Source organism: Lipotes vexillifer, unplaced genomic scaffold (assembly GCF_000442215.2).
Source record: "Lipotes vexillifer unplaced genomic scaffold, Lipotes_vexillifer_v1.1 scaffold966, whole genome shotgun sequence".
Taxonomy (NCBI): Eukaryota; Metazoa; Chordata; class Mammalia; order Artiodactyla; family Lipotidae; genus Lipotes; species Lipotes vexillifer.
Genome location: NW_006795769.1, coordinates 1,074,039 through 1,087,383, shown reverse-complemented (window position 1 = coordinate 1,087,383; position 13,345 = coordinate 1,074,039). Strand labels below are relative to the sequence as shown.

Genomic DNA, 13,345 nt, shown 5'->3' with positions numbered 1-13,345 from the left:
GGGGGCGGGGAGGAGCCTCAGGGAGGTCCAGAGGGGAGCAGTCAGCCATGCAAAGGCCCTGGGGCAGCGGGAGCCCCGTTGGGGGTGGGGAGAGGTCACCGCACACGTAGGGCTGGGGCCCTGGGAGAAATGGGGGCCACTGGCGGGTGTGGAGAGAGGAGGAACAGAAGGGCCTTTCCTATTAAAGGCAAAACGAGCAGAGTGTGTTATGAACAGAAACCCGCACTGTCAGCACCCGCCCCCACCCACACCCTGGCTGAGCCTTGGCCCCAACCTACATGCATAACTGAGCCCCTGGACAGCTCCCGAGGCTTGGGGCAGGGGCTCACCGGGCAGCTGGCTCCCGAGGGGGGAGACTGGGGAAGCCGCGCCCACAGCGCCACACCCCCAGGGGGCTCCGACCTGGCCACACACTGTGGCCTGTTTTGGGGGCTCGAGGGCGGGACAAATAAGTTCACCCCCCAGGATTCCCCACCAGGTGTCGCCTGGGGCTGAGCCATGGCTGGCAGGCTGGCCGGACACAGATGGACAGTGGACAGACGGACCTCCCCATCCTTCCCCCCCCATCTCTCGGTCTCTGCCCCACCCTCGGGGCTACCCCCCATTACTCCCCTCTCAGAAGACACTCTGCCTGGGCGGCTCTCACTCTGTCTCTGTCTCTCTGTCTCTCTGTTTCTGTCTGTATCTCTGTCTCTGTCTCTCTATCCTCTGACTCCCCTGAGCCCTGTCCTCCATTTCCCGATGGCTACGCTGATGTCCCCCAGCACAGCCTGAGTGGGGTCTGGCCGTCTCTGCTGTCTGACCCATGGTGCGCACTTTCTGGCTCTTCCGCAAACAGCTCAAAAAGCCTTGAGTCCTCAACTCAGGACGGCAGCAGGGCTGGTCCTGGGGGTGGGGGGCTCACGAGCTGCCATCCCAGCAAAATCAACTCGAACTTTCTGCAGGTCCCAGGGAAGGTGTCCGTGTCCAGTGACCAGTGCGGGAGCATCAGGGTGAGTGGCCCCCATGCCCCCATCAATGTGGGGGACCCCTTGTGGGCTCAGAGACCTGCAGGCACCCCGCCTGTGCCCCCACCTCAGCTTCTGCGTCAGGCTGAGGTGCTGAGACACCAAGTAGGTGGGAGGGCTCTGCGGTCTGAGCCGTCCCGCCCTGAAGCCCGGGCACCTTGGCTGGTGCCCCTAGGGCTGGGGCCTGTGGAGGTGCCCTCGGGAGGCCCCCACCGCCCCCCACCTGGCCCCCTACCCACCGATTTCATGCCCAATGTCTGGGAGCACTTCCCTTGGGCCCAGAGACAGGGGTGTCGGGGTCAGGGGCCAGGACAGAAGCAAGCGAAGCAACATCCCCCAAACTGAGTTCCCCACCTGGGCCCCAGACCCAGTGACTGGAATCGAGCACCTTCGATGGAGGGGCCTGGCCTGTGCGGGGCCAAGGGTGGCGGGCGAGCCCCGAGACGGTGCGGACCTTGGGAGGCCACGTGGCTCAGGGACGCCCTGGGCTCCTAGGGAGGGCTCCTGTCCTCCACCTGGCGCCCAGCCCAGCCCACCCCGGACAAGGCCAGAGCTGCTGCCCCACACTTGCCCTCTCCCGGCCTCTCCAGCCCTTCTGACCCAGGCGCTGGATGGGCAACTGAGGCTGGGCGGTTGACATGCCCCTGGGGCACAGCCCACCTGTGGCCTAGCTGCCGACTCAGCCTCATACACCCGCCCCTGCTCTGGGCCTTGGTTTCCGCACCTGGAACGATGTTCTCACTGCCCTCACGCACAGGGGAAGGTCGCTCAGATGGTTCTGGAAAAGGTCGTGGCCTCCAGCTTGCAGCCAGCCCCCAGCCAGACCTCACAGCTCGCAGGCCCGCTCCCCCAACACCCTGCCTGAGGCCCACCCAGGAGTGGTGAGGTGCCTCCCCCACCCATGACGACCCATCCACCCAGGGCCTGCCTGTGGGCCAGCCCCTGACTGCGCTGCGCCCCGCTCTGGGCGGGCCTCCGCCGGGTCCTCTGGGGCAGCCCCGGGGCCGGCAACAGGAAAAGCTGGGCTAGGGTTGACCCCGCGTGAGGAGCCCGGGAGCACGGGAGCGGGTCCCCGCCGTCAGGCCCAGGAGGACTCGGGGCCGCGCAGAGTGAGCCCCGTCCCGGTGAGCCCGTGTGGCAGGCGTGCACCCTGGGGTGCGGGGACCCTGGCGGCCTGTGCCCCTCCCGCCGGACCACCCCAGGGTCTGCGCTAGAGCTGCAGGGGAGGGGGGCGAGGGGCCCCGGCGGCAGCACCGCGCCCCCGACCCGCGCGCGCACCTTGTCGCGGATGCCCTGGCGCACGGCCTCGCGCGCGGCCTCCATCCTGGCGAACTTGGCCTTGCGCTCCTCCTCCTCCTGCCGCAGCGCCTCCTGCCGCTCCTCCTCCTTCTTGGCGGCGTCAGGGTCCTTCTCCTCGTCGCCCCCGAGCATCTTGCCCACGTCCTTGGTGGCCCCTGGGCGCAGGGGGGCGGCAGTCAGGCCGGGCCCGCCCTCTCCCCGCCCCGCTCCCGGCCAGCAGGGCGGCGGCCTCAGGCCTCTGGGCCGCGGCTGCGTGCGCGGCGGTGCGTGCGCGTGAGCTCCTGGGGTGGAGCGTGTGTGTCTGCCGGTGTCTGAGGGCAGCTGTGCGTGTGCGCGCGCGCGCGCGCGTCTTCTCCGGGCCCGAGTGCAGCAGAGGCTCAGCCTCCCCAAGGGGGCAGCGTGGCTGAGAGCACGGCTGTGTGGGCTGAGGCGCCAGGGACAGGCGCCAGGCGTCTGGCGGGCTCTCGGTCACTGGGCAGGGCTGGGGGCCGGCCTTGGCCCAGAACTGCTGGCAGCTGCATGTGGCAGCACCAAGGCCATAATTTCTCTGCCTCGCCAGCTCCACTTTTCTCGTGAGCTCCTGGCTCACAGGCGACAACAAACACCTTCCCGGATGCCCTCTCCGGCTCGGCCCCCGGGACAGACATGCGTAATTACTGCCTCAGAGCGTGGTCCTGGCCCGCGGTGGCCCCAGCCCCACTGCACCCGGGTGCACGGGCGTCATGGGGAGGGGAGAGCAGTGGTTAGCGCGCCCAGCCCCTGCGGCCAGTCCCCCAGAAGCGCCCCGCACATACCCACACACGGCCGATAGGCGTGAGGCCAGCGCCCCGTCACCCCTGCACACCCCCTGGGAACCAGCCACGCTCCTGAGCGGACCCCGGGCCAGGTTGCTGCCCTGTGACCGCCGTCCTGTCCCCCGCCTCTCCAGCCACCGGTCTCTGCAGGTCCCGCCTCTGTCCTCTCATCCCGTGATGGTTCCTCCCAAGCGCGGCCCAAGGCTAGCTGAGTCCGCGCCTCGGGAACAAGCCGCGAGGTGGGTGTGTGGCTGCTGACACCACCACCCCTCTACGCCCATATCCAGGGGTGCCCCCTTCCCCGCCCTGGCTTCGGGGCCCGGCTCTGTCCTGCCCGCTTCTCTCGGAGTCTCCACTGCGCTGTCCTCAGTGCTCCAGCGACTCCTGTTCTGTTCTGAGGCTGCACAGGTCCGTGCGGCACGGAACCTGGAGAGACTCCCTGCCCTGCAGACACCTGCACCAATGATGCATCTGCCGGTTCCTCAGGAGTGACACCCCTCCGCCGTGTGGGCAGAGGGAACCATTTGGTGGGTTGAGTGCTCTGGGCTGAAAACTAGACGTCCGTGGGCCGGGCCACGCCTGCACCACGTGGGCCTTCCTAGCTGCTGAAACTACTACAGGGTCGCAGGGTAGTTGCCACCACAGTCACTGCAGCAGGGATGGGGAGCCCGCCTGGATGGGGCTCGGCCGATGGCGCAGATACAGACGCTAACAGAAAACCAAGAGCCTCACGTCAGTTTCTACCCACATCTGCAGAATTCTGCAAAGGAGATTTCAAGCCAGTGGCTCAAGGAAACTGGTCACGTGCAGGGCTGCTGATACACTGTCTCATCGCTCCCTGGACGAGGGGCCGGCATCTCCCCACCTCTGGGGCCGCCGTCCCCAGCAGGCGGTGGGGGAAGCAGGGGCCAAGCCACAGTCCGCGAGCAACTGCCACCTTCCCAGCCTCCCTGGCCGGCGGGCCAGCTTCTACGCAAATCTCCCCCTTGAACAAGCTCGTTCACGCTAAAGTGAGAGTGACTGATAGCTCTTTCTGCCCCCTGGAGAGTACTGGCATCTTAAGGCAGAGGTGGGTGAACCAGTCTCGTCTACATCTCTCTCCCAAGAGGGAAAGTGGGTGGAGGCTGGGGTGGGGGCTGGAGGGGCCTCCCTGCCTGGGTGGTCTGGGGCCCCAGACCTGCTCCTCCAACGTGCTGTGTGGGCTCTGGGCCTAGTGGTCCAACAGGCGTTTACTGAGCACCCGCTGTGTGCTGAGCTCTGCACACCAGGAGCCCCACCCCAGACCAGGGGTCTGGCCCTGCCCCCACTGGAGCGCTGGGCTGCGCCCCCCCCCCCAGAGGCAGAGAGGGCCCGGGGGGAGCTACCGCAGCACGCGGAGGGGACTCTGGAGGCCGATGGTCTCTCCACGGCCAGGGCGGGGCACCCATGCTCACTCGACCGCGGTGTGGACGCCCCGGCACCAAGATCGGCACCGACGCTGCGGGCCCTCCCCCGCGGCCCCCGCCCTTCGCCCGACCCCGCCTCCGCACGCGGCCCCCGCACCGTCCCCACACGGTGCCCAAGGCTGGACCGAGAGCCGCAGCCCAAGCCTCCTGAATCCCAGGCGGGGGTCCCGCAGCCGGCCGCGCCGGCCACGTAGAGGTGTGGGCACAGGGGCTGACCCCACCGCTGCCCTGGCTCTTCTCGGAGCCTCAGCTTGCCGGTGACTAGCGGGGAGGGGGGCGCCGGGGCGGGGGCGGCGGGTCCCAGCCCTCCTTGACAATCAGTCAAAGCCCCAGGGACGACCTCAGTGCAGGATGAGGTGGCGGCACCTCTCTAACCCTGGAGTAGGTCCCATGCTAGGGTGCGGGTTACGCAGAAACCCAACAGCTAGGGAGAGCTTTCTAGAACAGCGTTAGCGGGGTGCCCGCACAGGGGGAGACGGGGTCTGCCCACACCCCGGCCTGTGGATGGTGGACAGGAGCTGGCCCGGGCCTGCCCTGGCCTCCGCCTGCCGCAGCTCTGCCCCGTCCCTCACGGCCCCCAGGTCCTCCTCCCTCCCTGACGTAATACCCACCCCGACTCTGTAGGAGATGCTAAGATGCTAAGATTTCTCTGCAGGCCTGCGGGGGGTGGGGGGGCGGGGGGCGACGTGGAGTGAGGGGCCGCGATGCTCCTACCTCAGGGCCTTTGCACCTGCCGTTCTTCCTTGTGCTGAATTCCCGAGCCTCCTCCTACTTGCTCCCAACCCAGGGTCTTTCTAGACAGGTTTTCCTGGGGCTCCTTGTGTGCACTGGTGGCCCCTGTGGTCAAAACCCTTCTCAGCACTCACCACCTTGGCTGCATCCGATTACGCTGCCTCATACATGATGGAAACGACGTCTATTTAAACAGTACGTAAATTAAAGCTGATCCCTAAAACTTCAGTTTGAAATAATTGTAGGTTTACAGAAGAGTCACGCAGGTAGTCCAAGGGCTCCTGAACGCCAGTGGCCAGCATCACCCCGTGTTGACCCTGGTACGTTCATCAAAGCGAAAATAACCTACACTGTGCCGTCAACCAAACCACAGGCTGTATTCAGATGTCACCACTTTTTCCACTAATGTCCTTTTTCTGTTCCAGGATCCAATCCAGGGTACCATGTTGCATTTAGACAAAAGTCAATTTTTTAAAAGAGAAAAATACTTTTTAAACTTGAACTAAAACTATGGGGAAAATTATGAAATTTAATGAAAAACTAAAAAACACCTAAATAAAGAAAGATACTTGTTACGCTTATGGATGGGGAGACTCCGTAATGTAATGTCTGTTCTCCACAAACTGAGTCACAGATCTGTGCAATCGCACTCAGACTCTCAAGAGCTAGAAAGGGGGGCTTCCCTGGTGGCGCAGTGGCTGAGAATCCGCCTGCCAATGCAGGGGACACGGGTTCGAGCCCTGGTCCGGGAGGATCCCACATGCCGCGGAGCAACTAGGCCCGTGAGCCACAACTACTGAGCCTGCGCGTCTGGAGCTTGTGCTCCGCAACAAGAGAGGCCGCAACAGTGAGAGGCCCGCGCACCACGATGAGGAGTGGCCCTTGCTCGCTGCAACTGGAGAAAGCCCTCGCACAGAAACGAAGACCCAACACAGCCAAAAATAAATAAATTAATTTTTTTAAAAAAAAGAGCTAGAAAGGAAATTCTGTGACAGTTGGCAAGTGAAGAGTGTTGCATAAAGAAATGCGAAGGCCCCTGGTCAGGAGACACGGCAGGGAGCAGAGGAGGTGAGCCTCCTGCCAGGAGGGGCCGCCATGCGTGGGACATAGCGTGCAGTTCTGCAGGGGAGGGAGGCAGAGTGACTGAGTGGACAGACTGCCTGCAGACCCAGGGGCTCAGACACATGGCCAGTGACAGGAGGGGCTCAGAACCCTGGAGAAGAGAACCATATTTCCCTGGGGTGATTGAGCTCCTTGTGAGAAGCATGAAACTAGACCCTCACGTGACGCCACCAATTTTTATTGATTATCAATCTGAATATGACCCCAAAATAAGGTGGGCAAAGAAAAACAGCCCTCACCACCCGCCGTCCCATCACCCAGCTTTATGGTCCTACACAGCCCGTCTCATTACCTGAAGTGACACTGTATGCCTGCTTGCTTCTTTGTGTCAGTCTCTGCCAACAGAAGGTAAGCGCCTTGAGAGCAGGGACCCTGACCAGCGCATGGCTGTCCTCCCAACACCTGCAACAGTGCCTGGCACATAGTAGGTGCTCAGCAAATATTTGGCAAATGATGAGTTTTAAACATTTAACAGCTATGTATTATGTACTCGGCCACAAACAAAACCTCAGCAAACCCTTCAGCTAACATCATAGTCTGTGAAATACTGAACACTTTCCTCAACTCAGTAACGAGCAAAGGATGCTCCCAATCCCCTTGTACTGGAGGGTCTGGCCATTGCACTAAGACAAGAAAAGAAAGAGAAGGCATGAAGGTTGAAAAGGAAGAAGTAAAACTGTCTTTGTTAACAAACAACATATCATCTGTGCAGAAAAGCCGAAGGAATCTATAAAACCACAACTAGAACAAATAAGTGAATCAAGCAAGGTCATAAGATTAATAAACAACAAACAAATGGATTGTTATATATTAGCAGCTAACAACTGGAAAATGAAATTTTAAAACAATTCCAGGGCTTCCCTGGTGGCACAGTGGTTGAGAGTCCGCCTGCCAATGCAGGGGATGCAGGTTCAATCCCTGGTCCAGGAGGATCCCGCAAGCCGCGGAGTGGCGGGGCCTGTGCACCACAACTACGCTCTGGAGCCTGAGAGCCACAACTGCTGAGGCCCACGTGCCTGGAGCCCGTGCTTCGCAGCAGGAGAGGAGACCTCAACGAGTGGTCCCCGCTCACCACAACTAGAGGGGGCCCACACACAGCAGCGAAGACCCAACACAGCCAAAAATAAATAAATAAATAAATAAATAAATAAATTTATTAAAAAGAAAAGTAATAAAAAATAAAAACAATTCCATTAGCAATGCTGACATAAACATTAAAATCTATGACTATATTGTTAATAGATGTGCAAATCTGTTTTACCTAAGACTATAGAATTGTTGAAAGAAATCTGAAATGACCTAAATGAATAGAGAGATACACCATGTTCATGGGCTCAGCACTGCTATAAGATCAGTTTTCCCGAACACTGGATTCAGTGCAATGGATTCAGTGCAATCCCAAACAAAATGAAAATAGGCTTTTTTGAACAAATTTACCAGCTCATTCTAAAGTTTATATGGAAATGGCAAAAGACCTAGAATAGACAAAACAATTTTGCAAAAGGAGAACAACTTTAGAGGACTTACCCTGCTTGCTTCCAAGGTCTACTATAATCCAGACAGTATGGTACTGACAGGAGAATTGACATGTGGACCCATGGAATGGAATAGACAGTCCAGAAATAGACCCACCCATATATGGTCAAGTGAGTTTTTGACAAAGTTGCAAAGACTATTCAGTGAAGAAAGGATAGCCTTTTCACAAGCGGTACTAAAACAATGAGATGTTCCTACGCAAACGCACAAAGAAGCTCATGTCTTCCCTAACCTCACACCTTATACAAAGCTCAGTAATAGACCTAATGGAAAAGCTAAAATTTTAAAACTTCTAGAAGAAAAACGCATAAAAGAAAAATCTTGGTGACCTTGACCTAGGCAAAGGTTCTTTACAGAGGTGACAAAAGGCATGAGCCTTAAAAGAAAAACTGATACATTGGCCTTCATCAACAAAAACCTTTTGTTCTTCAAAAGACACTGTTAAAAAAGAAAAAGAAAAAGAAAAGGCAAGGCTGTGAGAATATATTTGCAGACCATACGTCTGATAAACTCTTATATCCAGAATACATAATGACCTCTTACAACTCAGGGACAACACAAACCACCTGACTTTAAAAACAGAAGCTCTGAATAGACATTTTACCAGAGAAGAGATACAGATGGCAAGTAAGAACCTGAAAAGATGCGTCTGCTCTTACAAAAAGCTGATCAACACGCTCAGTCGTTAGGGTGCAAACTGAACTCACAAAGCGGGACCACCAGGCACCCACACGAGTGTCTACGATGAGAAAGACCAAGCACGGCACGAAGCTGGGGGGGACCCAGGACCCTTGCCCGTGGCCAGCAGGATGGCGGGGGTGTAGCCGCTTGGGACGGCAGTTTGACAGTTTCCTATAATTAAACGTGCACCTCCACTGCAATCCCAGTTCTCGGCACCTAACCAGAGAAATGGAGACGCAGTGGAACGGCATGTGCAGCCCAATCTGTAAGAGCCCCAAAGAGAGGCCCCTCAACGCCTGTCAGGAGGTGAACGGACACACGAAGGCTGGTCCGTCCACCCGAGGGCACTGATGCTCTCGGCAGTGTGGAGGAATCTCAAAACCTTTACGCTGAGTGTAAAATGCCAGGCACAAATTCTATGACTTCACTCATGTAAACAGAATTGCAAATCCGTGTATGGTGACCGCAAACACGTCAGGGTTGCCTGGGGCCCAGGGCAGGTGGGGGGCTGCGGGTTGCCAAGGGGCTGTGCAACAGTCAGAACCCAGGGAAAGGCACTTTACCCAGGCAGTGCTCACCCGGCGTCAATCACATCACAACCAAACTGACCTAAAACCCTAACAACCGAGCAATGAGATACGTTATACAGGCCATCTTCCCCAGTCGTCACCCGGTCAAATCACAAATAATGAAAAGATGACCAAACCCATAACTTTACAAGTTTGAGTTTTAGAAACATGTCCCTAATTAACCCTTAAGTTGAAGGGGAAATAAAAACTGAAATTGTAAAAACTCTAGAAAGCAAAGAAAAATAAGCACTTTCTGTCCAAACTTAGGATCCATGGCTAAAACTGTTTTTGGAGGAAAAATTATAGCCTTTAATTTTAAAGAAGAAAAAGAGAAAGTTTAGGAACTTCATTATTACCTTTAAAAAATTGTTTTGGAGGGTCTACTGAATTTCATAAGGAGAAAAATTAAGGGGTATTATACTATAAAAGGAGATATCAAATTCTCTCTATCTCCACACCCACCTCTTTTGCCGGTGACATGATCATATACCTAAAAAACTCATGACACTCCAGTGAAAACCAACCAGAACCAATGATGGAATGTGGCAGAATGACTAAGTGCAATATTTATAGATAAATATTAATTTTTAAAATTTGCCTCATACTATCAATAACAAGCTAGAAACATAAATGGAAACAATGGTCCATTTACGATAATTATAAACGTAGAAAATAAGAATACGTTTAACAAAGAGACCTATGGCACCTGCATGTAGAAAGTATCATCTCCTTAAACGCGATGGCTTTGCACAGGCTCTTGAGTTTCCTGACGGGCTGGCTCAGTGTCACGAAGATGCCAATTCCTCCAAAGCTAATACACGACTGTACACAACCTGGGTTACACTTCCAACGGAAACTCCAACAATTCTTTCTTTTTTCTTTTTTGGGGGTTTAGATAAAGTGAGGGTTCACGTGGCAGAATAAATGTCAGAGGAGATCTGATCCAGGTGCCTTACGGATGGGAAATGGCATCCCTGCTGTGGGTCCCGGAAACACCTGGAGAGTAACAGTGAGAAGGTCATTGACTGGAGATGTTTTTTTTTTTTTTAATTTAAAAAAATTTTTATTTTATTTATTTATTTTTGGCTGTGTTGGGTCTTCGTTGCTGTGCGCGGGCTTTCCCTAGTTGCAGCAAGCGGGGGCTACTCTTTGTTGTGGTGCACGGGCTTCTCATTGCGGTGGCTTCTCTTGTTGCAGAGCATGGGCTCTAGGTGCATGGGCTTCAGTAGTTGTGGCATGTGGGCTCAGTAGTTGTGGCCCGCGGGCTCTAGAGCGCAGGCTCAGTAGCTGTGGTGCATGGGCTTAGCTGCTCCGTGGCATGTGGGATCTTCCCAGACCAGGGCTTGAACCCGTGTCCCCTGAATTGGCAGGCGGATTCCTAACCACTGTGCCACCAGGGAAGCCCTGGAGATGTTTTTTTGTTTGTTTGTTTGTTTTTGTTTTTTGTTTTTTTAGCGGTACGCGGGCCTCTCACTGTTGTGGCCTCTCCCGTTGCGGAGCACAGGCTCTGGACGTGCAGGCACAACAGCCACGGCTCACGCGCAGCCGCTCCACGGCATGTGGGATCCTCCCGGACCGGGGCACGAACCCGCGTCCCCTGCATCGGCAGGCGGACTCTCAACCACTGCGCCACCAGGGAAGCCCCCTGGAGATGTTTTAAATGCGACCATGTCTATTGCTGGGGAGCCCAGGAAGGTGCTCCCAGAGTCTGGGCGGTGGTGTGCTCCCAGTGGGTTGGGCCGCAGTCACACTCAAGCGCATTCAGAATCCACTCACCCACCCACCCTGCCGGCCCCTCCCTACATCCATCCCAATGAACCACACCCGTCCCTGGAGGAGCCAGTGCTGAGGCCGCTGACTTGGCCTGTTCTTTTCGGTTGCAGCCCCTGCAAGTGGCTGGAGACGAGCTGACCTCTAGGGCACAGGGCCACGCAGCCACGATGCCCCCATGTCAGGGAGTCCCAGGCGGCCGCGTGTGGGAAGCTCCACCATACGCTACGAGGGCCAAGTGCAGACAAGGAGAAAAAAATCCCTGTGTACGTTTTTATGATTATCTAAAGACAGAAAACAGATTGGCAGGTTACAAACCAGGTTCATGCCAAACCTGGATCCTAAAAAACACAGCCAATGCTTTTTTCAGACCCATGGAATGTTCACAAAGAGCAAATCAAATGTTCGTCCACACCCCAAAGAGGCTCACCTCACAGTCATCATGATGGCCATTATTTAAAACCCAAACAAACCAAAACCTGCCCAGGGAACAAGTGTCGGCCAGGATGTGGAGAAACTGGAGGCTTGTGCACTGCTGGTGGGAACTTAAAATGGTGCAGCTGCGTGGAAAGCAGTATGGAGGTTCCTCAAAAAATTAAATATAGAATTACCGTAGGATCCAGCAAATCCACTTTTGGGTATAAACTCAAAAGAACTGAAAGCAGGAACATTGAGAGAATTGAAAGTAGATGAATGTACCCCGTGCTCACAGCAGCAGCATCACAATAACCCAAAGGTGGAAACAACCCAAATGCCCACCGACAGATGACGGATAAACAAAATGTGGTCCATCCATACAATGGAATACTATGCAGCCTTTAAAAGGAATGCAATTCTGACACATGCTACAATGCGGGTGAACTTTAAAAATATCATACTAAATGAAACAAGCCAGACACAAAAGAACAAATACTGTACGATTCCACTTACGTGAGGTCCCTAAAGTAGGCAAAATCAAAGAGATAGAAAGTAGATGGTGGGAGCCAGGGGTGGGGGAGTCAGTGCTTCATGAGGACAGAGTCTCAGTTTGGGAAGATTGAAAAGTTCTGGAAACGGATGTTGATGGCTGCACAGCAACGTGAATGTACTTAATGCCACTGAACTGTACACTTAAGAATAGTTAAGGGACTTCCCTGGTGGTGCAGTGGTTAAGAATCCACCTGCCGGTGCAGGGGACATGGGTTCAAGCCCTGGTCTGGGAAGATTCCACGTGCCGCGGAGCAACTAAGCCCGTGCGCCACAACTACCGAGCCTGTGCACCTAGAGCCCGTGCTCTGCAACAAGAGAAGCCACCACGATGAGAAGCCCGCGCATGGCAACCAAGAGTCGCCCCTGCTCGCCGCAACTAGAGAAAGCCCGTGCGCAGCAACGAAGCCCAATGCAGCCCCACTCCCCCCAAAAATAGTTAAAATAGTAAAAATAGTTAAAACGGCAAGTTTTATTGTCATGTACGTTTTATCACAATAAGAAAAGAGAAAATTTAAATCAATTTATAATCCCAAGTCTCAAAAAAACATGTCAGGCTGCAGAGACAACCTCAACGTGTTTTCAAAGTAGGAATGAGACAGAGTGTCTGATGGCGTCAGGAAAGCAGACAGCACGACAAACAGGGAAACTGGGAACAGCAGCCCTCCTCCCAGCCCTACAGACGTGAAGCTTCTCTTACGCGTTAGAAAACACGGGTGAAACTACAGTCGCCGCATTTCTGGGAGCTTGAGTACCATGCGATGCAAGATCTAGTGAGATCTTCCGGGGCAGCCAGACTGCAAACCCCCTGGGGCCCTGGGCCTCACACCTGGGCTCTGGCCTGGGGGGGGCGTCGGCTCCTTTCCAGGGCCCTGGGGACCACCAACAGGCGCACGTCTCCCACCCAGAAGGGCAAGGAGGCCTCAAGTCTCAAGGACGGTCTCTGGCCAGAGGGCCTCTCCCAGGAGGCCCAGTGGAGGGCAGAGGCGGGGGGGGGGGGGGCGGCGGGGGTAGGGCCAGCTCAGCCGACAGCAAGGGCACCGCCCTAAAGAGGTGGAGCTTCAAACTCCGCGGACGTGGACAGGCACCTGCTCCGGTCGAGGGGACGGAAAAGGGCACAAAGACACGCGAATTCAGGAAAAAATGAGGGAGAAACAGCAGCATTAGACGTTAGACGTTGGAATGATCGAGTAACACCTTTACACTCTATTCATGCACTTGAAAACCTGCGTGAGGTAGATTTTCTACACAATGTCACAAGCTCAGAGCTATGCCTAAGAATTCACAGACGCATTCTTTCAAATAGTCAAGAAACAGATAATTCTTACGATATTTAGAATGTTCTTGGAAGGGAGGAAAAGAAGGAAATCCTCCTGGTTATTTCTGTGAAATCAGCGCGAGAACGATGCCAAAGCTCGGCTGGG

The 13,345-nt window shown here is 55.6% G+C and overlaps 1 protein-coding gene across 1 annotated transcript in view; it reads right to left on the bottom strand.

The window, feature by feature from the left end:
* Positions 1–13,345, bottom strand: part of CPLX1 (complexin 1) — a 35,679-nt gene that overhangs the window by 4,457 nt on the left and 17,877 nt on the right. The window contains exon 2 of the mRNA XM_007467889.1: positions 2,286–2,461. Coding sequence (XP_007467951.1) covers positions 2,286–2,461 — 176 coding nt within the window. The remainder of the gene's footprint in view (positions 1–2,285; positions 2,462–13,345) is intronic.